Source organism: Myxine glutinosa, chromosome 7, assembly GCF_964187855.1.
Source record: "Myxine glutinosa chromosome 7, kmMyxGlut1.1, whole genome shotgun sequence".
NCBI classification, from domain to species: domain Eukaryota; kingdom Metazoa; phylum Chordata; class Myxini; order Myxiniformes; family Myxinidae; genus Myxine; species Myxine glutinosa.
Window position 1 is genome coordinate 8,369,011 of NC_136267.1, and position 25,164 is coordinate 8,394,174.

General features: G+C 45.8%; 2 protein-coding genes across 9 annotated transcripts in view; one reads left to right on the forward strand and one right to left on the reverse strand.

Annotated features, from left to right (window-relative positions):
• Window positions 1–24,377, reverse strand: part of LOC137430967 (nuclear factor erythroid 2-related factor 2) — a 38,035-nt gene extending 13,658 nt beyond the window's left edge. For 2 of the 8 annotated variants that reach the window (XR_013624009.1, XM_068121771.2), the window contains exons 1-3: window positions 24,210–24,312; window positions 18,803–18,885; window positions 2,172–2,408 (exon numbers count right to left, since the gene is read on the reverse strand). Coding sequence is in view for 4 of the 8 variants with exons in the window: in XM_068121771.2 (XP_067977872.1) it covers window positions 2,172–2,408 (237 nt within the window). In the remaining 4 variants the exon portion in view is untranslated. Of the gene's footprint in view, window positions 1–2,171; window positions 2,409–18,362; window positions 18,569–18,802; window positions 18,886–24,209 lie in introns of all 8 variants that reach the window. The other 6 variants (XR_013624008.1, XM_078781267.1, XR_013624010.1 and 3 more) reach the window with 6 other exon arrangements.
• Window positions 4,689–6,974, forward strand: LOC137430969 (uncharacterized). The gene is made up of 2 exons (XM_078781268.1): window positions 4,689–5,950; window positions 6,093–6,974. The coding sequence occupies exons 1-2, from the start codon at window positions 5,864–5,866 to the stop codon at window positions 6,831–6,833; spliced, it is 828 nt and encodes a 275-aa protein (XP_078637394.1). The 5' UTR covers window positions 4,689–5,863; the 3' UTR covers window positions 6,834–6,974.
• Window positions 24,378–25,164: the final 787 nt, after the last annotated feature.

Genomic DNA, 25,164 nt, shown 5'->3' on the forward strand with positions numbered 1-25,164 from the left:
TCGCCGGGCCGTCTCGTCTCAAGAGCGGGTCGTCGGCCATTTTGACTCGCACAGGACTTGTGCTTCGCTCGCGGTTTCGTCTCTTTTCGACCATCTCCACCACATTCAGACGTCGATCTGGGGCGTGTGTGTGACGTCGCTTTTTGAAGGTTAATTCGTCCATACCCGAGGGGGTGATCTCTCAGTCGCTTGTAGGGCACCTTTGGATTTCCCAGGTGCCTTGAGGGCGCCTTTGTACAGCTTCGGCTGTGTGACTGTACTGGCCATCCGCACGGGATTCTGGTCTCGATTGGGCATCGTTCTGGCGATCGCTGGAGCGAATCAACTTCGTCTTGAAGCCGGGAATAAGAGACATTGTGGAATGTTCTTGTTTCACTCACTTGGAGCACAGTGAGTTATATATTACAAAACTGATGGTACCATCATAGGATATCGATTGTACTTTTGATTACTATTATTGTTGTACCATTATTCTTGTGTGATCTTAATACAGTATTTGTTTGTGAGTAACAATTGGGGTGGCTTCTCCATTGATCTTTGACATACGGAATAACACATTTTTCTGCCGTGACTCCTTTCGGGGCTCGGAGGTACACCGTGACCAGGGGGTTCGGGGAGGAGCACGTAACAATAGTTCAACAAGTATAACTTCATCTGATGAGTAATGACGTTATCGGTCAAGTGGTTCAGCCACAATCTTGGAAAAACCAAAAAACTTTGCACCTCTATATCTCCGAAAGCGCTGAATAGAAAAAATTGAGACATGGCTCATTGTGAAGAACTCTCCATGGGGAATAAAATGTTAATGATGATGTCACACCGGAAGATCATCTACAAGTGTAGAAGATTCCAAACAACTGCCAACTTGTTCAGGCCAGGCCGCCCCAGCAAGTTCAGCCCGAGAGCAGACCGCAAGATGCTGAAAGAAGTCTCGAAGAACCCCAGAATGTCATCACGGGACCTACATGTCGCTCTTGCCACTGTTGATGTCAAAGTGCACGAGTCTACCATTAGAAAGAGGCTGCACAAATTTGATCTACATGGGAGGTGTGCCAGGAGGAAACCTTTGCTGTCCAGAAAGAACATCAGGGCAAGAATAAAGTTTGCCAATGAACACCTCGGCAAAGACCAGCACTTCTGGAACAATGTTCTCTGGACAGATGAGTCAAAGGTAGAGCTATTTTGGCCACAGTACCAGAAGACATGTTTTGGTGAAAACCAAAGACAGCATTTGACCACAAGAACCTGATACCAACTGTAAAGCATGGTGGTGGAGATATTATGGTTTTGGGCAGCTTTGCTGCATCAGGGCCTGGGCAGATCACCATCATATAATCCACTATGAATTCTTCATTGTACCAGAGCGTGCTTGAGGATAATGTGAGGCCATCTGTCGGAAAGTTGAAGCTCAACCGAAGGTGCACCTTGCAACATGACAATGACCCTAAACATACCAGTAAATCCACCAAGGAATGGCTGAAAAGAAAGAAATGGAGGGTTCTGGAATGGCCAAGTCAAAGCCCGGATCTAAATCCCATCGAGATGTTGTGGGGGGATTTGAAACGAGCTGTGCATACAAGAAACCCCTCAAACATCGCACAGCTGAAAGAATTCTGCATGGAGGAGTGGGCACACATTTCTCCCAGTCGATGTCAGAGACTGGTAGACAGTTATAAGAAACGCCTACTTGAGGTTGTTTCTGCCAAAGTGGGCAATACCACCTATTAGAGCCAAGGGTGTACTTACTTTTTTGACATGCGAAATTTGCATTTATGTTTATTTAAATTATACAATGGACTACAAAATGTAAATGTTTCATGATATTTGTTATATTATATCACCTTTATCTATCAATATTGTTGAAATGAAGATCAAATAGCTGTATGTTGAAATATGTTGAAAAAGTCAAAACTTTACAAGTAGACACTGATGACGATATTGTGCAAGTGGCTCTGACTATATTGTGCAAGTGGCTCTGACTATCTATATTGTACATGTAGTCACTGATGACTATGTTGTAAAAAGGAGGGGCGGCCCACGTAAAAAAAAAAAAAAAGCTGCGGGGATGTTGTGTGAGGAAAAAAAAAAGTTGGTAACTGTTGAATTGGAGAGGGGAGTTTTGATAACGAGTACAGGATGCTTGCGATGTTACCATCTTGACATCATCTCACCGGTTGCTCAGTCACAGGCTCGAGGGTTACTGTGAGCAATTCTCCAGTCTCGTGGTCCACCTCGAAGGAAGCCTGCTCTCCTGCTTCCTGCTTTTGATCCTGTGTTTCTGTTCGCTCGTGCTCACGCTGCTCTTCGAGCTCCCACCGCATCCGTTTGGATCGCTCCACCTCGTCAAATGCCTCACGTGCCACGCCAAGGTCCACATCCTGCCTCCATAGAATCTCCGACAATTCCATCTGGGAAGGAGATTGGGGTGTAATTAATGGCGCAATTAATTCAACTCATGCTTGGATGGAAACACTAAATGGGTGGTGTGGTGCGAATGGACAGGTTCTATTAGATTCTTTATCTCGAGGATGTTTTGTATTTTTAACACAAAATGTACATGGAAAAAAAAACAGTGGTGACCTCTCGAAAGTTCATATTCTTGGTGGCAGTGTCTGTCACGTATGCGCATGTACTTTTGTGTACGAGCACAGGTGGACATCACTTCCCTCTGCTCGCTTCTCATGACTGCCTCTGACGACATCGGCCACCAATGAGCGCCGAGGACGTAAACTGTTCACCTGGCGGAGGTATACCCTCGACCGAGTTCTGTTCCAGTTGGTATTATTAATTGGCTTGTGTATTTCTGGAAGCTGCCATCTCGTCAACTTGAGCAGGACAACTCGCTTGTGGAGCAAAACAATTGGTTTGTACGTGAGCTGGGGTCACATGACTTTTCATGCCTCCCGGTTTGAATCGTTCGATCAAATCGCGTGATGACGACCAACAACCATACTTGCTGCAATATTAAATTCTTAAAAGTCAAATTATCACGATAGTTCTTAATTTCCTAATTTTTGACGAGATCTCCCTGTGAATCTGTTATTTCTAACTCTCGTGCACAGGTGTTAAACTATTGCCAGGCAGGACAAAATTATTCATCACATCATTTGAAAAAAGGTCAAGGGAGATAGTTTTCGATAATGAGTATATCGGTGCTGTGATCCGGTAATGAGTATATCGGTGCTGTGATCCGGTAATGAGTATATCGGTGCTGTGATCCGGTAATGAGTATATCGGTGCTGTGATCCGGTAATGAGTATATCGGTGCTGTGATCCGGTAATGAGTATATCGGTGCTGTGATCCGGTAATGAGTATATCGGTGCTGTGATCCGGTAATGAGTATATCGGTGCTGTGATCCGGTAATGAGTATATCGGTGCTGTGATCCGGTAATGAGTATATCGGTGCTGTGATCCGGTAATGAGTATATCGGTGCTGTGATCCGGTAATGAGTATATCGGTGCTGTGATCCGGTAATGAGTATATCGGTGCTGTGATCCGGTAATGAGTATATCGGTGCTGTGATCCGGTAATGAGTATATCGGTGCTGTGATCCGGTAATGAGTATATCGGTGCTGTGATCCGGTAATGAGTATATCGGTGCTGTGATCCGGTAATGAGTATATCGGTGCTGTGATCCGGTAATGAGTATATCGGTGCTGTGATCCGGTAATGAGTATATCGGTGCTGTGATCCGGTAATGAGTATATCGGTGCTGTGATCCGGTAATGAGTATATCGGTGCTGTGATCCGGTAATGAGTATATCGGTGCTGTGATCCGGTAATGAGTATATCGGTGCTGTGATCCGGTAATGAGTATATCGGTGCTGTGATCCGGTAATGAGTATATCGGTGCTGTGATCCGGTAATGAGTATATCGGTGCTGTGATCCGGTAATGAGTATATCGGTGCTGTGATCCGGTAATGAGTATATCGGTGCTGTGATCCGGTAATGAGTATATCGGTGCTGTGATCCGGTAATGAGTATATCGGTGCTGTGATCCGGTAATGAGTATATCGGTGCTGTGATCCGGTAATGAGTATATCGGTGCTGTGATCCGGTAATGAGTATATCGGTGCTGTGATCCGGTAATGAGTATATCGGTGCTGTGATCCGGTAATGAGTATATCGGTGCTGTGATCCGGTAATGAGTATATCGGTGCTGTGATCCGGTAATGAGTATATCGGTGCTGTGATCCGGTAATGAGTATATCGGTGCTGTGATCCGGTAATGAGTATATCGGTGCTGTGATCCGGTAATGAGTATATCGGTGCTGTGATCCGGTAATGAGTATATCGGTGCTGTGATCCGGTAATGAGTATATCGGTGCTGTGATCCGGTAATGAGTATATCGGTGCTGTGATCCGGTAATGAGTATATCGGTGCTGTGATCCGGTAATGAGTATATCGGTGCTGTGATCCGGTAATGAGTATATCGGTGGGCTGCATTTGAAATAATTTTTTCAGAGGCCAAGGTTATCTCAACGGTTCCTCTATGTTTTTTGCATGCTGAATTCAGAAATGTATCTAATTTCGCTCAATCAGGTCAAGGCTATCTCAATTTTAAGGAAAAAAAGAATCAAAATTTTTGTTTTTTTAATTGGCATTTTTTAAAATTCAAAATCAGACTTACATTGACAGAAAATGTACAAACTATACATATAATGACACACAAGTACACTTAATGTGGAAGAAAGTGCTTTCTCAATTACTTTCATTTCAATTTCATAAAAATATAGATAAATCGTTGTTTCTGGCAACACCCAACTTCAGTCGCTCCAGCAGCTGCGTGGCTCAGTCTGGTGTCTCCTGTCCACTTAGGTGCACGTGAGCGGCAGTACGTCCTGCGTAGTGTCCTCCTTACTATAACATTACTGTGATTCACGATGAATCGAAAGTGCAAGAATGACCCAAACATGTTCTGCTAAATCTGTGGTAAAGTGACCATGCCAGACCGGCAGTCTAACATCACATGTTTTGTAAGGAAAAGCTATCACGCATACTTTGGAATGAAACTTGGTGACCAGGACAAAGCCTTTGCCCCTCACATATGCTGCAAAACGTGCGTTGAGAGTCTGCGGCGCTGGAGCCACAAGAAGATTGAGTGTCTGCCTTTTGGTATCCCAATGGTGTGGAGGGAGGGAAGAGATCATACTAATGACTGTTATTTCTGTATGACAAACCTCCAAGGTGAGTTTATCAATTTTGTTTGAGTTTAACTTTATGTTTAATAAATTCCCAAACATTCTAAATTGTTTAACTTTATATATCATGTCACCCCCTTGACGGTATGTCTATCTTTCATTTTAGGCATAAATCGAAAAAACAAGCAACACTTAAAGTATCCAGATGTGCCATCTGCCATTAAACCAGTGCCTCATGGACCAGGAATTCCAATTCCAGCACCGCCCGAAAATTGCAGACATTCGGCGTCCGATTCCGATGAACAAATGGAAGATGGTGACATATCTGGTACATATCAACCTACGGGCGAGACAAGTCAACCCAAACTCTTTAGCCAAGCGGAGTTGAACGATTTGACACGAGATTTGTGTTTGTCCAAAGAATCTGCTCAGTTGCTAGGGTCACGACCGTGAAAATCGTTTGTTAGCTCCTGAAACTACATTCTCCTGGTACCGCAGCCGTGAAGAAGAGTTTCGAGAATATTTTAGTTCGGACAATGAAGTTTCTCTGGTTTACTGTCGCAACATCACCGGCCTCATTGCAGCTATGGGTTTAGCGTATGATCCTACAGAATGGCGGCTCTTCATCGACTCCTCAAGTAGAAGCTTGAAAGCAGTACTACTCTTCAATGGCAACATTGGCAACATCGCGTCTGTCCGCTGGGTCACTCGGTACAGATGACTGAGAACTATAGTAACATGGAGCATTTGCTAACTGCTTTGAAGTACAAAGATCACAATTGGATGATTTGCGGAGACCTAAAGGTATGTTGGTGTCAACCTTGTTACATATATTTTCTACTTTATTTATTGAAATATTCTTAACATGGATTAAAATATATATTTTTAATAAACTGGAATAACAAATTTTAAAACAAATAAGTGTGTTCTTTATTTTTATTTATAGGTTGTGTCCATGGTGCTGGGTCTACAAGGCGGCTACACCAAATACCCCTGCTTTCTCTGTCTGTGGGACAGCCGAGCAGACAAGCAGCACTATGTACAACGCAACTGGCCAGAAAGATCTGGCCTGGAACCAGGTTCCCACAACGTTGTGTCACACGCTCTTGTGAATCCTCAGAAGATTCTGCTTCCGCCACTGCACATCAAGCTCGGACTTATGAAGAATTTTGTCAAAGCACTGAACAAAGAAGGTCGAGCTTTCGTTTTCCTGAACAAGAAATTTCCTCGCGTAAGTGAGGCCAAACTGAAAGCAGGCATTTTTGATGGCCCTCAGATCAGGGAGCCTATGAAAGATCCTAAATTGGACGAAAGTATGGAGAGCAATGAGAGGAATGCCTGGCTCTCATTCAAATCCATTGTGACGAACTTTCTGGGCAATCACCGAAGTCCAGAGTATGAATGTGTTGTGGAAGGGCTCCTGCAGAGCTTCCAGGCTCTTGGTGCACGCATGTCCATAAAGATGCATTTTCTCAGCTCGCATTTAGACTACTTTCCGGAAAACTGTGGTGATGTCAGCGAGGAGCAAGGAGAACGGTTTCACCAGGATATTCGAGTGATGGAAGAGAGGTACCAGGGCCGATGGGATGTCAACATGCTTGCAGACTACTGTTGGTGCCTCAAGAGAGATGTTACAGATGCGACACACAGACGAAAATCTTTGCGAAAGCCATTTATTCCGCATTAATTGTTTTCCTTCGTCTTTTTAATGTTGAATTTCACATTAACGGTACTTGTGCGTCATTTTATATATAGTTTGTACATTTTCTGTCAATGTAAGTCTGATTTTGAATTTTAAAAATGCTAATTAAAAAAACAAAAATTTTGATTATTTTTTTCCTTAAAATTGAGATAGCATAAAAACTTGACCTGATTGAGCGAAATGAGATACATTTCTAAATTCAGCATGCAAAAAGCATATCAGAACCGTTGAGAAAACTTAGACCTCTGAAATGACGCAGACCAGTGTTATAATTGTAGCTGTGATGGAGGTGCTGGCTCAGACCATAAAGGAGGGTTTACCGTGGGAGTTGTTGTATGCAGATGATCTGGTGTTGATTGCGGAAAGTATGGATGGACTGAAGGAGAAGATGAACAAGTGGAAGGAATGTATGGAGACAAAAGGTCTGAAGGTGAATATCAGAAAGACGAAGGTGATGGCAAGTGGTAAAGCATGTGGTAAAGCATGTGGTGAGGTGGAAAGAACTGGGATGTGGCCATGTGCTGTGTGCAGGAAGGGTGTCGGGGTGAAACTCCATTCAATGTACAATGTGCGCTGAGTGGGTTCATCAAAAATGTAGTGGTATTGAGAGGGTCATTAACCAGTGTGGCAGCTACATTCAAGTGTAAGGTGTGCACAGAGGGAGCTGCAGATGGAGAAAATGTTGAGTTGGATCTTGGAGATGGCGTGAAGCTGGAAGGTGTGAAAACATTTTGCTACCGAGGAGACATGCTGAATGGAGAAGGTGGATCAGACTCAGCAACGGTTGCCAGAGTGAGATGTGCATGGAAGAAGTTTTGGGGACTGAGTGGCGTGCTGACGAGGAGGGGTGTCGTTGAAGCTGAAGGGGAAAGGTGTATGCTGCATGTGTGAGAAGTGTTATGATTTATGGGAGCGAGACATGGGTAATGAACGTGGAGCAGCAACGAAGGCTGGAAAGGGTGGAAATGCGAATGATTCGGTGGATGTGTACAGTATCATTGAGAGAGAGGAAGACAAATGATGAATTGTGAAAGATGATGGGAATAGAGCCTGTGATTGATGCTGTGAAGAGGAACAGGTTGAGATGGTTTGGTCATGTGTTGAGGAAGGATGTAAGTGACTGGTTGAGAAGAGTGATTGAAATGAATGTACAAGGAAGTAGAGGACGGGGAAGACCGAGAAAGACTTGGCTAAAGGTGGTGGAAGAAGAAATGCGGGCAAGGGGGTTAACAAGGAGAGATGCAGAAAATAGGGCCCGCAAGGCTAACCCCCGCTCTGGCAGGGGAAATGGCCTTAAAATGCCTGTTGTATACGCTCCCCATCATTTTCACCTGTGTAAACACTATATACGCTTGCATCATTCACACACGTCAACACAATGTATGCTACCATCATTCACACCTGTGTAAAAACGAAATATGCTTCCTTCATTCACAAGTGTGTAAGAACGAAATGTGCTTCCTTCATTCACACGTGTGTAAGAACGAAATGTGCTTCCTTCATTCACACGTGTGTAAGAACGAAATGTGCTTCCTTCATTCACACGTTTGTAAAAATGAAATATGCTTCTTTCATTCACAGGTGTGTAAGAACGAAATGAGCTTCATTCACACGAATGTAAAAATGAAATGTGCTTCCTTCATTCGCACATGTGTAAGAACGAAATGTGCTTCCTTCATTCATTCACATGTATGTAAAAACGAAATGTGCTTCCTTCATTCACATGGATGTAAAAACGAAAACAGCTTCCTTCATTCACACATATGTAAAAACGAAATATGCTTCCTTCATTCACACATGTGTAAAAACGAAATACGTTTATGCTTCCTTCATTCACACTTGTAAAAACCAAATATGCTTCCTTCATTCACACGTGTGTAAAAACGAAATATGTTTATGCTTCCTTCATTCACACGTGTGTATAAACGAAATATGTTTATGCTTCCTTCATTCACACGTGTGTAAAAACGAAATATGTTTACGATTCCTTCATTCACACATGTGTAAAAACGAAATATGTTTATGCTTCCTTCATTCACACGTGTGTATAAACGAAATATGTTTATGCTTCCTTCATTCACACGTGTGTAAAAACGAAATATGTTTATGCTTCCTTCATTCACACGTGTGTAAAAAATGAAATATGTTTGTTTCCTTCATTCACACACGTGTAAAAACGAAATATGTTTATGCTTCCTTCATTCACACGTGTATAAAAACGAAATATGTTTATGCTTCCTTCATTCGCACATGTATAAAAACGAAATACGTTTATGCTTCCTTCATTCACACGTGTAAAAACGAAATATGTTTATGCTTCCTTCATTCACACGTGTTAAAACGAAATATGTTTATGCTTCCTTCATTCACACGTGTGTAAAAACGAAATATGTTTCTGCTTCCTTCATTCACACATGTAAAAACGAAATATGTTGATGCTTCCTTCATTCACATGTGTAAAAACGAAATATGTTTATGCTTCCTTCATTCACACGTGTATAAAAACGAAATATGTTTTTGCTTCCTTCATTCACACGTGTGTAAAAACGAAATATGTTTATGCTTCCTTCATTCACACTTGTGTAAAAACGAAATATGTTTATGCTTCCTTCATTCACACATGTGTAAAAACTAAATATGTTTATGCTTCCTTCATTCATCCTTTCCCCGGTGTGTACCCCGGTTTAGAATAGGTACACCGAATCCCTGCATGTCGTAAGAGGCGACGAAAAGGGTTGGCGTCAGGAAGGGCATCCGGCCATAAAAACATTGCCTCAAAAAGAGAACCATGACAATTACGACTACATATGGGCAGGGTACAGCCCGAAGTACCTCGTGGGGGACCCCACTCCCTCTCGTCAAAACTCAAGGTGGGGAACCCGATCGAAGCAAGGGTGGAAATCATTCCATTTATGACGACGAAACGTCTGATGCCCGACGTGGAGATCGGTTTCTGAGATTTGGGACATGGAATGTAGGGACAATGACAGGGAGATCAGGAGAAGTGGTGGAAGTATTGGTCAGAAGAAGAGTGGACATATGTTGTGTGCAGGAGACGAGATGGAAGGGAAGTGGTGTGAGAATGGTGAATTGGTGAAGGGTTAGGCAGGGACAGAAATACAAGTTTGTGTGGCAAGGGTGCCTGGAGGGCGTGAATGGTGTTGGTGTCCTGTTTTCTGAGAAGTTTGTAGACAGTGTGGTGAGTGTGACAAGAGTGAGTGAAAGGTTGATGATGGTGAAAATGATGATTGGAAAGCTTTTGGTGAAGATCATCTCGGGATATGCTCCACAGGTTGGTCGGAGCGATGAAGAGAAGGACAAGTTCTGGTGTGCTTTCGAGAAGCTGATGGAAAACGTGAAAGATGAGGAAGTTGTTGTGGTAGGAGGAGACCTAAATGGACATGTGGGAAGGAGTATGGACGGTTTTGAGGGAGTTCATGGGGGTTACGGATATGGTGTGAGAAATGGAGAAGGTGAAAGGATTTTGGAGTTTGCTGATGGAGCTGATTTGTTGATTTGTAATACTCAGTTCCAGAAACAGGATAATAAGCTTGTTACATGCACGTCAGGTGGGTCTCCGACAACTGTTGACTACCTGCTGGTGCGTAGGCGAGATAGGGGGCACCTCCGGGACACAAAGGTGATCCCGGGGGAGGAGGCTGTTTCACAGCACCACTTGGTTGTCTGCGACATAAGGGTGAAACGTGCGAGGAGAGCTCGGCAGGTGAAGTACCAACCGAGAATGAAGGTGTGGAGGTTGAAAGAGGTGACAGTAAGGGAGGCATTAAAAGAGAGGCTGAGTAGGGTAGAGGATGATGTGGTTGAGCTTGAAAGTGGTTGGATGTCAATGAAAGATACTGTTGGGAGCCGTTGGTGAGGTATGTGGATGGACAAAAGGACCACCGAGGCACTCGGAAACATGGTGGTGGGATGATGAAGTTGGAAAGAAGATTGACGAGAAGGGGAAGAAGTTCAAGGAGTGGCAGAAGGCAAAGGGTATGGGGGCAGAAAAGGCAGAGCATGAAAGTTATAAGGCAGCCAAGAAGGCTGCAAAGAAAGAGGTAGCAAAGGCACAGGAAGCATGTAGGAAAATGTTCGGAGAGTGCTTGGATTCGGAAGAGGGTCAGAGAGTGGTATTCAGGATTGCAAAGCAGATAGCGAAAGAGAGGTGTGATGTGATGGGGGTGAGTTGCTTGAAGGATGAAGTGGGACAAATCGTTGTGGACCCAGATGGAATTAAAGGAAGATGGAAAAGATATATGGAAATGCTGTTGAATGCAGAGAATGAATGGGATGGCAACATAGAGAGTAATCCAGTTTTAGGACCGGCAGAGAAGATAACTGAGAAGGAAGTTGAGTAAGCGATAAAAGCAATGAAGAGTAGAAAAGCGGGAGGGCTGACGGGAGTTGTGGGAGATATGTTGAAGGCAGCGGGAAATTGGGGTGTGAAGAGAATGACAGAGAACTGCAATCTTGTGGTGAAAGAAGGCCGCATTCCAGTGGATTGGGAACTGAGTACCCTCGTCCCTCCATACAAGGCGAAAGGTGACCCTCTAGAGTGTGGCTCGTACCGAGCAATAAAGTTATTGGAGCATGGAATGAAGATATTGGAAAGGGTGTTGGAGAGGAGGATAAGGAAGAAAGTGAAGACTGACGAAATGCAGTTTGGATTTATGCCAGGAAGAGGAACGACAGACGCGCTTTTTATTGTGAGGCAGTTGCAGGAGAAGTACATGGAGAAGAGGAAGAAATTGTTTCTTGGGTTTGTTGATCTGGAGAAAGCATTCGATAGGGTTCCACGTGAAGTAGTGACATGGGCATTGAGGAAGTTAGGAGTGGAGGAATGGTTCATCAGAGTAGTGATGGCAATGTATAAAAGAGCGCGCACAGCTGTAAGGACGAAGGACGGGAACAGTGGTGAGTTTGAGGTGAAGGTGGGAGTGCATCAGCGGTTGGTACTAAGTCCACTACTATTTGTAGCTGTGATGGAGGTGCTGGCTCAGAACGTGAAGGAGGGTTTACTGTGGGAGTTGTTGTATGCAGATGATCAGGTGTTGATTGCAGACAGTATGGATGGACTGAAGGAGAAGATGAACAAGTGGAAGGAATGTATGGAGACAAAAGGTCTGAAGGTGAATATCGGAAAAACGAAGGTGATGGCAAGTGGTAAAGCATGTGGTGAGGTGGAAAGAACTGGGAAGTGGCCGGGTGCTGTGTGCAGGAAGGGTGTCGGAGTGAATTCCATTCAATGTACAATGTGCGCTGAGTGGGTTCATCAAAAATGTAGCGTTCTGAGAGGGTCATTAACCAGTGGGGCAGCTACATTCAAGTGTAAGGTGTGCACAGAGGGAGCTGCAGATGGAGGAAATGTTGAGTTGGAGATGGTGTGAAGCTGGAAGGTGTGAAAACATTTTGTTACCTTGGAGACATGCTGAATGGAGAAGGTGGATCAGACTCGGCAACGGTTGTTCGAGTGAGATGTGCATGGAAGAAGTTTTGGGGACTGAGTGGCGTGCTGACGATGAGGGGAGTGTCATTGAAGCTGAAGGGAAAGGTGTATGCTGCATGTGTGAGAAGTGTTATGATTTATGGGAGCGAGACATGGGTAATGAACGTAGAGCAGCAACGAAGGCTGGAAAGGGTGGAAATGCGAATGGTTCGGTGGATGTGCGGAGTATCATTGAGAGAGAGGAAGACAAATGATGAATTGCGAAAGATGATGGGAATAGAGCCTGTGATTGATGCTGTGAAGAGAAACAGGTTGAGATGGTTTGGTCATGTGTTGAGGAAGGATGAAAGTGACTGGTTGAGAAGTGTGATGGAAATGAATGTAGAAGGAAGTAGAGGACGGGGAAGACCGAGAAAGACTTGGCTAAAGATGGTCGAAGAAGAAATGCGGGCAAGGGGGTTAGCAAGGGGAGATGCAGAAAATCGGGCAAAATGGAGAACATTGTCATGGGGACCGCAAGGCTAACCCCCGCTCTCGCAGGGAAAATGGCCTGAAAATGCCTGTTGTGTTGTTGTTGTTGTTGTTGTTGTTGTTGTTGTTGTTGTTGTGTGTGTGTGTGTGTGTCGATGTGTGTTTGTGTGTGTGTGTGTGTGTGTATATAAACACAAAGACCCTTGTATCTCGTGGAATAATCTGACATTAAAATGCTTATTTGGGCATCAAGCCAAAATCACCAGAACAGGCATGGAGAATGTACATGTTTTATAATATGATGTTAGCATGTCACTGCATTTCCCAAGCACCACTTGATGTGTTTGCACTCAAATATTTTCATTGTCTCGCTTTTAGCTTTCACCCCCAATTGGGTGTGTGTGTGTGTGTGTGTGTGTGTGTGTGTGTGTGTGTGTGTGTGTGTGTGTGTGTGTGTGTGTGTGTGTGTGTGTGTGTGTGTGTGTGTGTGTGTGTGTGTGTGTGTGTGTGTGTACATGTGTGTGTGTATATGCGTACAGAGGGGTATCAGTACCCATGATACAGTGCTCGGGCACCATATTGGTTGGCAAGCGAGAACAGGTAAACCAGATCTACCAAGGCCAAATAATTAGCTTAATCTTCCATTGCAGCAGGTCAGAATAACGAGATAAACGTGCTGGATTGCAGGCCTACGGATCCTATCATTGCCATGGAAGTGAATGCAACCAACATGGTGGCACGCATGGCATTATGGGATATCTCTAAAAACCTTCTACAGGATGGTATATGTCTATGTGTCAATCTTATCGAAGTGGAAATGGCGAAGCCGATCTCCACTAAATGTGAGCACCACGATAACTTTTATGAAAGAGGTTCGAGAATACAGGTGGAATATTTAAAGTTGGGGTTGGGGGGGAGGAAAGGGGGTTTGTACACTGGCAGTATGTGAGATCTGTCACCGACAGCATCATTCACTCCCAGAGGTGAGGGCCTATTTGCTTGATCTAAATAGGCCAAACCTGATTTCCAAGGCAAATCCCACAATGGAGTCAATAATACCTGCCCTATGTTTAGTTTCATCGCCATGGTGATGCAGGCATCCCACCCACATGTTTGTGCAGAGCGTTGTGATGACGTCAGAGCGACGGGGCTTGCTTCGATCTCTCCACGGCATCAAAGTTTGAGGGTTTTCCCGTTTGTTTCTTTGTCAAATTTCCGCTGCGTATTTTGTTGTGTATGTGTTATTGTGTGTTTCTATTTGGTTTTGCTTTTGTAGTTGTTGCAAATTTGTGTGTAATTAGTCGTTTCTTTGTCCGCGCCTCGTGCGGCCTGGTGTCTCGTGCGGCCTCCTCGTCTCGACTTGTGCCCCGCCCCCTATAATCTCGTTTGTTCTTTCACCTCTGCTCCTGCTTTCTCAAATCCACGTTCTCACTTAGAGACTTTTCCCGGATTGTTTTCATGGTTTTGTTTAAATATTTATTTAAATATGTTTAAACCGCAGCGATGATCCCCCCCCCCCAGGATTTCCATGTTTTAAACGTTTCCCAGTGTGTACCCTGGATAAGAATAGGTACGCCGTATCCCTGTGTGTCGTAGGAGGCGACTAAGAGGGTTGGCGTCAGGAAGGGCATCCGGCCATAAAAACATTGCCTCAAAAAGAGAACCATGACAATTACAACTACATGTGGGCAGGGTACAGCCCGAAGTGGAGATCGGTTTCTGAGGTTTGGGACATGGAATGTAGGGACAATGACAAGGAGATCAGGCGAAGTGGTGGAAGTATTGGTCAGAAGAAGAGTGGACATATGTTGTGTGCAAGAGACGAGATGGAAGGGAAGTGGTGTGAGAATGGTGAAGGGTAGGCAGGGACAGAAATACAAGTTTGTGTGGCAAGGGTGCCCGGAGGGCGTGAATGGTGTTGGTGTCCTGTTTTCTGAGGAGTTTGTAGACAGTGTGGTGAGTGTGATTAGAATGAGTGATAGGTTGATGATGGTGAAAATGATGATTGGAAAGCTCTTGGTGAACGTCATCTCGGGATATGCTCCGCAGGTTGGTCGGAGCGATGAAGAGAAGGACAAGTTCTGGTGTGCGATAGAGAAGCTGATGGAAAACGTGAAAGATGAGGAAGTTGTTGTGGTAGGAGGAGACCTAAATGGACATGTGGGAAGGAGTATGGACTGTTTTGAGGGAGTTCATGGGGGTTACGGATATGGTGTGAGAAATGGAGAAGGTGAAAGGATTTTGGAGTTTGCTGATGGAGATGATTTGTTGATTTGTAATACTCAGTTCCAGAAAGAGGATAATAAGCTTGTTACATACACGTCAGGTGGGTCGACAACAACCGTTGACTACCTGATGGTGCGTAAGCGAGATAGGGGGCACCTCCAAGACACAAAGGTGATCCCGGGGGAGGAGGCTGTTTCACAGCACCACTTGGTTGTCTGCGACGTAAGGGTGAAAGGTGCGAGGAGAGCTCGGCGGGTGAAGTACCAACCGAGAATGAAGGTGTGGAGGTTGAAAGAGGTGACAGTAAGGGAGGCATTAAAAGAGAGGCTGAGTAGGGTCGAGGGTGATGTGGTTGAGCTTGAAAGTGGTTGGATGTCAATGAAAGCTCGTCTGTTGGGAGCCGTTGGTGAGGTATGTGGATGGACAAAAGGACCACCAAGGCACTTGGAAACATGGTGGTGGGATGATGAAGTTGGCAAGAGGATTGACGAGAAGAGGAAGAAGTTCAAGGAGTGGCAGAAGGCGAAGGGTACGGGAGCAGAAACAGCAGAGCATTAAAGTTATAAGGCAGCCAGGAAGGCTGCAAAGAAAGAGGTAGCAAAGGCACAGGAGGCATGTAGGAAAATGTTCGGAGAACGCTTGGATTCGGAAGAGGGTCAGAGAGTGGTATTCAGGATTGCAAAGCAGATAGCGAAAGAGAGGTGTGATGTGATGTGGGTGAGCTGCTTGAAGGATGAAGTGGGACAAATCGTTGTCGACCCAGATGGAAAAGATATATGGAAATGCTGTTGAATACAGAGAATGAATGGGATGGCAACATAGAGAGTAACCCAGTTTTAGGACCGGCTGAGAAGGAAGTTGAGGAAGCGATAAAAGCAATGAAGGGTAGAAAAGCGGGAGGGCGGACGGGAGTTGTGGGAGATATGTTGAAGGCAGCAGCAAATTGGGGTGTGAAGAGAATGACAGAGATCTGTAATCTGGTGGTGAAAGAAGGCCGCATTCCAGTGGATTGGGAACTGAGTACCCTCGTCCCTCTATACAAGGGGAAAGGTGACCCTCTGGAGTGTGGCTCGTACCGAGCGATAAAGTTATTGGAGCATGGAATGAAGGTATTGGAAAGGGTGTTGGAGAGGAGGATAAGGAAGAAAGTGAAGATCGACGAAATGCAGTTTGGATTTATGCCAGGAAGAGGAACGACAGACGCGCTTTTCATTGTGAGGCAGTTGCAGGAGAAGTACATGGAGAAGAGGAAGAAGTTGTTTCTTGGGTTTGTTGATCTGGAGAAAGCATTCGATCGGGTTCCACGCAAAGTATTGACATGGGCATTGAGGAAGTTAGGAGTGGAGGAATGGTTGATCAGAGTAGTGATGGCAATGTACAAAAGAGCGCGCACAGCTGTAAGGACGAAGGACGGGAACAGTGGTGAGTTTGAGGTGAAGGTGGGAGTGCATCAGGGGTCGGTACTAAGTCCACTACTATTTGTAGCTGTGATGGAGGTGCTGGCTCAGAACGTAAAGGAGGGTTTACCGTGGGAGTTGTTGTATGCAGATGATCTGGTGTTGATTGCGGAAAGTATGGATGGACTGAAGGAAAAGATGAACACGTGGAAGGAATGTATGGAGACAAAAGGTCTGAAGGTGAATATCGGAAAGACGAAGGTGATGGCAAGTGGTAAAGCATGTGGTGAGGTGGAAAGAACTGGGAAGTGGCCCTGTGCTGTGTGTAGGAAGGGTGTCGGAGTGAACTCCATTCAGTGTACAATGTGCGTTGAGTGGGTTCATCAAAAATGTAGTGGTCTGAGAGGGTCATTAACCAGTGTGGCAGCTACATTCAAATGTAAGATGTGCACAGAGGGAGCTGCAGATGGAGGAAATGTTGAGTTGGATCTTGGAGACGGCGTGAAGCTGGAAGGTGTGAAAACATTTTGCTACCTCGGAGACATGCTGAATGGAGAAGGTGGATCAGACTCGGCAACGGTTGCTCGAGTGAGATGTGCATGGAAGAAGTTTCGGGAATTGAGTGGCGTGCTGATGATGAGGGGAGTGTCGTTGAAGCTGAAGGGAAAGGTGTATGCTGCATGTGTGAGAAGTGTTATGATTTATGGGAGCGAGACATGGGTAATGAACATAGAGCAGCAACGAAGGTTGGAAAGGGTGGAAATGCGAATGGTTCGACGGATGTGCGGAGTATCGTTGAGAGAGAGGAAGACAAATGATGAATTGCGAAAGATGATGGGAATAGAGCCTGTGATTGATGCTGTGAAGAGGAACAGGTTGAGATGGTTTGGTCATGTGTTGAGGAAGGATGAAAGTGACTGGTTGAGAAGAGTGATGGAAATGAATGTAGAAGACGGGGAAGACCGAGAAAGACTTGGCTAAAGATGGTGGAAGAAGAAATGCGGGCAAGGGGGTTAACAAGGAGAGATGCAGAAAATAGGGCAAAATGGAGAAGATTGTCATGGGGACCGCAAGGCTAACCCCCGCTCTAGCAGGGAAAATGGCCTTTAAAATGCATGTTGTTACCTTCGCAAAAGCGGAAGGTTATGTTTTGATCGCTGTGTATTTATTTGTATGTCTGTGTGTGTGTGTGTGTGTGTATGTTATTCGCATAACTCAAAAAGTATTCAACCGAATTGCATGAAATTTGGTGGGATGATTGGTTATTATACGGGACACATTTGATTAGATTTTGGGAGCAATCGGGTCAAAGGTCAAGGTCAAGGTCACGAAAAGGTCAAAATCGTATTTTTACCATAGCGCGGTCAATTTTTATCCAATTGGCATGCAACTAATGCCAAAATGTTCAGAATTCAATGCCCGATCTTGTGATATACGACATGACCCAGTGAAGACATTACCCTTGTTAGCGGTTGGGGGTCAAAGGTCAGGGGGTCACGACCTTGCAAAATGTGCGTTTTTTGTCATAACTCGGTCAATTCTTATCCGATTTGCATGAAATCAGCACCAAACTGTTCACTGTTCTGTTCCCTACACTCCCATGCCAAGTACAGAACAGTAGCTGCGGCGAAGGTATGCGCTCTACCGAGTGCCCGTTCTAGTTGTTGTTGTGATGACGTCAATGCACCTGAACTTTCTGAATGGCGGAGGCCCAACTGGCCCACCACTGTTTCCATACCGATTTGTCTGTACGAGAAGACGATGAACCTTGGCCGGACACTTGACATCACAAAGACCTGTGCCGAGCAGTCTTGCTTTGACGGCTGCAATTATTCCCATCTTCTGGGATCGGCTGGGAAAGTTTTTCACTCAAGTCTTTCATGAACTGGCAGTCTGGCCTGACATTCAAATAAGTAGGTTTTAACAGAAATTTTACTTAGTAATTTGTTCATGGTGCCAGAGATAGCTCACCAACTCTGCAGATACACCATGGGATCTTTAACGTACAGGACCTACTGCTGCCACATGGGATGCACAGTTCCGACAGACGACACACATGTTGATGAACCACCCTGCCTGTGAAGCACCAGGATGACGGTTTACAGCTGGGTCGGGATTTGAACCCAGGCTGGACAGCTCAAAGGGGAGTGTGCGCACCTCCAGGCCATCCTGTAAACCTGAAATCAGTGTTCAGCACATGTGGTGAAAAGAATAAATGGCATGTCTATGTTTCGTCATAACAACATAAATCAAGCAAAGTCGCACGTGACCCAAAGTCTCCTCCTTCACTGGCTCTAGCACTTGTGCAGGAGAGGGCATGGGGGCGGGCAGGGTGTGTTGGGTGTGTTACTGCTATCCCCAGACCAACTGTTGTTGATCTTACCCCCAGCAAGCTGGTACTCACTACTAACCTCAAAATGATTTTTCTGACCCACTTCTTATCATGATTGAGTTTGCAACTCAAGACCCCAAGATCCTCAGCCAACCACCTTCACTGCAAAGTCACCACCAGGTATAGTTAGAATATAACATAGGTAACTGAAACCATTTCCGAGAAATGCTGTCAATCAATAGGTTGTGGAGTTATGAAGCATCTGGCAATGGTTCATGGGTGTTGTGATAAAACCTAAGACACCATTGACACGTGTTGACCATTGTGGCTGTCTTGTTGCTTGTACACAAATTTCCCAACTGAAAAAGGTGTATTTACATTGCAGGTAATCGAAATGTAACCATAGCCAGAACTAAAATGGCTTCAAATGCCCTCGTCTTTTTGAACGAATTCACAGCCAGAACTTTAAAAACTCGATTCAGTTCAGCTATAACACAAAACACATTCAATGTACGGTACATATAACTCGGTCTTTTGAACAAACCCCCCCAAACACAAACATTTAGAGTGCAGTCTGAAAATACAGCAATACGAGCGTCGTGCTTGAATACCCCGCTGAGAAATCCCACAACATGTCAGTACACTATTGAGAAATCGCACATCATGCCAACACCAAACTGATAAATCACACATCATGACAACACCAAACTGATAAATCCCACAACATGCCAACACGCCATTGAGAAATCCCACATCATGCCAACATGCCATTGAGAAATCGCACATCATGCCAACACCAAACTGATAAATCACACAACATGCCAACATGCCATTGAGAAATCCCACATCATGCCAACACCAAACTGATAAATCACACATCATGCAAACACCAAACTGATAAATCCCACAACATGCCAACACACCATTGAGAAATCCCACATAATGCCAACACCAAACTGATAAATGACACATCATGCAAACAGCAAACTGATAAATCCCACAACATGCCAGCATGCCATTGGGAAATTCCACATAATGCCAACACCAAACTGATAAATCCCACAACATGCGAACACCAAACTGATAAATCACACATCATGCGAACACCAAACTGATAAATCACACATCATGCGAACACCAAACTGATAAATCCCACAACATGCCAACACCAAACTGATAAATCCCACAACATGCCAACACCAAACTGATAAATCACACAACATGCGAACACCAAACTGATAAATCCTACAACATGCCAACACCAAACTGATAAATCACACAACATGCTAACACCAAACTGATAAATCACACATCATGCTAACACCAAACTGATAAATCACACATCATGCGAACACCAAACTGATAAATCACACATCATGCTAACACCAAACTGATAAATCACACATCATGCGAACACCAAACTGATAAATCCCACAACATGCCAACACCAAACTGATAAATCCCACAACATGCCAACACCAAACTGATAAATCACACAACATGCGAACACCAAACTGATAAATCCCACAACATGCGAACACCAAACTGATAAATCACACATCATGCGAACACCAAACTGATAAATCCCACATAATGCCAACACCAAACTGATAAATCACACATCATGCGAACACCAAACTGATAAATCCCACAACATGCTAACACCAAACTGATAAATCCCACAACATGCCAACACCAAACTGATAAATCACACAACATGCCAACACCAAACTGATAAATCCCACAGCATGCCAACACCAAACTGATAAATCACACATCATGCCAACATCCAACTGATGGAAATCACACATCATGCTGACACCCAACTGATGGAAATCACACATCATGCTAACACTCAACTGATAAATCCTACAACATGCCAACACCAAACTGATAAATCACACATCATGCTAACACCAAACTGATGGAAATCACACATCATGCTAACACTCAACTGATGGAAATCACACATCATGCTAACACCCAACTGATGGAAATCACACATCATGCGAACATCCAACTGATGGAAATCGCACATCATGCTAAGATTGTCATGGGGACCGCAAGGCTAACCCCCGCTCTAGCACGGAAAATGGCCTTAAAATGCATGTTGTTGTTGTATGCTAACACCCAACTGATGGAAATCACACAGCATGCCAACACCAAACTGATGGAAATCACACATCATGCCAACACCAAACTGATGGAAATCACACATCATGCGAACACCAAACTGATAAATCCTACAACATGCCAACACCAAACTGATAAATCCCACAACATGCCAACACCAAACTGATAAATCCCACAACATGCCAACACCAAACTGATGAATCCCGCAACATGCCAACACCAAACTGATAAATCACACATCATGCTAACACCCAACTGATGGAAATCACACATCATGCTAACACCCAACTGATGGAAATCACACATCATGCTAACACCCAACTGATGGAAATCACACATCATGCTAACACCCAACTGATGGAAATCACACATCATGCTAACACCCAACTGATGGAAATCGCACATCATGCTAACACCCAACTGATGGAAATGACGCAACATGCTAACACCCAACTGATGGAAATCACACATCATGCTAACACCCAACTGATGGAAATCACACATCATGCTGACACCAAACTGATGGAAATCACACATCACGCTAACACTCAACTGATAAATCCTACAACATGCCAACACCAAACTGATGGAAATCACATCATGCCAACACTCAACTGATGGAAATCACACATCATGCCAACACCCTACTGATGGAAATCACACATCATGCTAACACCCAACTGATGGAATCACACATCATGCTAACACCAAACTGATGGAAATCACACATCATGCTAACACCCTACTGATGGAAATCACACATCATGCTGACACCCAACTGATGGAAATCACACATCATGCTGACACACAACTGATGGAAATCACACATCATGCTGACACCCAACTGATGAAAATCACACATCACGCCAACACTAAACTGATGGAAATCACACATCACGCTAACACTCAACTGATAAATCCTACAACATGCCAACACCAAACTGATGGAAATCACATCATGCCAACACTCAACTGATGGAAATCACACATCCTGCGAACACCCTACTGATGGAAATCACACATCCTGCGAACACCCTACTGATGGAAATCACACATCATGCTAACACCCAACTGATGGAAATCACACATCATGCTAACACCCAACTGATGGAAATCACACATCGTGCCAACACCCTACTGATGGAAATCACACATCATGCTAACACTCAAATGATGGAAATCACACATCCTGCGAACACCCTACTGATGGAAATCACACATCATGCTAACACCCAACTGATGGAAATCACACATCGTGCCAACACCCTACTGATGGAAATCACACATGCTAACACCAAACTGATGGAAATCACACATCGTGCCAACACCCTACTGATGGAAATCACACATGCTAACACCAAACTGATGGAAATCACACATCGTGCCAACACCCTACTGATGGAAATCACACATGCTAACACCAAACTGATGGAAATCACACATCATGCTAACACCCAACTGATGGAAATCACACATCGTGCCAACACCCTACTGATGGAAATCACACATGCTAACACCAAACTGATGGAAATCACACATCGTGCCAACACCCTACTGATGGAAATCACACATGCTAACACCAAACTGATGGAAATCACACATCATGCTGACACCCAACTGATGAATCCCACAACATGCCAACAACAAACTGATGGAAATCATGCTGACACCCAACTGATGGAAATCATACATCATGCTAACACCCTACTGATGGAAATCACACATCATGCTAACACCCAACTGATGGAAATCACACTTCATGCTAACACCCAACTGATGGAAATCACACATCATGCGAACATCCAACTGATGGAAATCACACATCATGCAAACACCCTACTGATGGAAATCACACATCATGCTAACACCCAACTGATGGAAATCACACATCATGCTAACACCCAACTGATGGAAATCACACATGCTAACATCCAACTGATGGAAATCACACATCATGCCAACATCCAACTGATGGAAATCACACATCATGCTAACACCCTACTGATGGAAATCACACATGCTAACATCCAACTGATGGAAATCACACATGCTAACATCCAACTGATGGAAATCACACATCATGCTAACATCCAACTGATGGAAATCACACATCATGCTAACACCCAACTGATGGAAATCACACATCATGCTAACACCCAACTGATGGAAATCATGCTAACACCCTATTGATGGAAATCACACATCATGCTAACATCCAACTGATATCATGCTAACACCCAATTGATGGAAATCACACATCATGCCAACATCCAACTGATAAATCACACATCACGCTAACACCCTACCGATATCATGCTAACACCCCATTAAGAAATCACGCCAACACGAACAGTCCAAGTAAGCGCCAGAATTAAAACGTGATAGAACAGCCAACTCGAACATTCTGCTCGTTCACAAAAGGGATTCGTGACTCATCGCGACCACGTGATGGTCTCGCGGAACTCACGTGACATCCTCTGGCATTGCTCTGATCATGAAGGGTGTGGACTGTGGAGGGGACGGTGTGTGCCCCTCCGAGCCCCACCAGGAGGCTTTGCTCCTCCGAGCCCCACCAGGAGGGTTTGCCCCTCCGAGCCCCACCAGGAGGGTTTTCCACTCCGAGCCCCACCAGGAGGGTTTGCTCCTCCGAGCCCCACCAGGAGGGTTTGCCCCTCCGAGCCCCACCAGGAGGGTTTGCCCCTCCGAGCCCCACCAGGAGGGTTTTCCACTCCGAGCCCCACCAGGAGGGTTTGCTCCTCCGAGCCCCACCAGGAGGGTTTGCCCCTCCGAGCCCCACCAGGAGGATTTGCCCCTCCGAGCCCCACCAGGAGTTACTCATTTTATATTGGTGTTTGAAACCAGCCTGGTGGTGACGGCGGCTCCATTTTCAATACATCGATAGAAAATCATTATTTGAACGTGAAAGTTGGAGGAATCTGAGTCTCGGGTTAAACCATGTCCGCGTGTTGTGTTGTGTTGTCCGCCTCGGTGAATCGTGTTGTCCGCCCCGGTGAATCGTGTTGTGTTGTGTTGTCCGCCCCGGTGAATCGTGTTGTCCGCCACGGTGAATCGTGTTGTCCGCCCCGGTGAATTGTGTTGTGTTGTCCGTTCATGATCGCTGATCCCCAGGCGTGTAATAAGTGACACGGCGACTCAAGATAGAGTCCGAGGGCGACCGCAGGGACAACACTGACGTCCTTCTGGTTACAGACAGAAAGTAGGACATTTAGGAACACGGACATGGACACGGACGCGCCTTTGGGGAGTTTCCCCGCGAACTCTGACCCCGTTCAGAACTCGTGCGATGTCCGCACTATTCGACAACATCGCCAACGTGGGGAACGCAAACGTACCCGTCCGTGTCCGTTTCCCACCATAAGATAACGTTCGACTGCTTCAGTTGAAGTCGCTTTCCTCTCGTTAACTGCCCGACGTCAGGAGGTCGCGCGTTCATTTCCGCCTCTCCTCCCTCCTCCCTCCTCGCTCCTCGCTCCTCCCCACGCACTTCGCTCGCTCCTCCCTCCACGCTCCGCTCACTCCACCCCACGCGCTTCGCTCGCTCCTCCCAACGCGCTTCGCTCGCTCCTCCCAACGCGCTTCGCTCGCTCCTCCCTCCACGCTCCGCTCACTCCTCCCCACGCGCTTCGCTCACTCCTCCCTCCACGCTCCGCTCACTCCTCCCCACGCGCTTCGCTCACTCCTCCCTCCACGTTCACTCACTCCACGCTCCACTCGCTCCTCCCCACGCGCTTCGCTCGCTCCTCCCTCCACGCTCCGCTCACTCCTCCCCACGCGCTTCGCTCACTCCTCCCCACGTTCACTCACTCCACGCTCCGCTCACTCCTCCCCACGCGCTTCGCTCACTCCTCCCTCCACGTTCACTCACTCCACGCTCCGCTCACTCCACCCCACGCGCTTCGCTCGCTCCTCCCTCCACGCTCCGCTCACTCCTCCCCACGCGCTTCGCTCGCTCCTCCCTCCACGCTCCGCTCACTCCTCCCCACGCGCTTCGCTCACTCCTCCCTCCACGTTCACTCACTCCACGCTCCACTCGCTCCTCCCCACGCACTTCGCTCGCTCCTCCCTCCACGCTTCGCTCGCTCCTCCCTCCACGCTCCGCTCACTCCTCCCCACGTGCTTCGCTCACTCCTCCCTCCACGTTCACTCACTCCACGCTCCACTCGCTCCTCCCCACGCACGTCGCTCGCTCCTCCCAATGCGCATCGCTCGATCCTCCCAACGCGCTTCGCTCGCTCCTCCCCACGCTCTTCGCTCGCTCCTCCCCACGCGCTTCGCTCGCTCCTCCCA

Bases quoted from the DNA above. Each gene is read 5' to 3' on its own strand.
- LOC137430969 (XM_078781268.1), top strand. From the start codon at position 5,864: ATGACTGAGAACTATAGTAACATGGAGCATTTGCTAACTGCTTTGAAG. The intron at 5,951-6,092 runs GTATGTTGGTGT...TTTTATTTATAG, and splicing joins TGATTTGCGGAGACCTAAAG to GTTGTGTCCATGGTGCTGGG.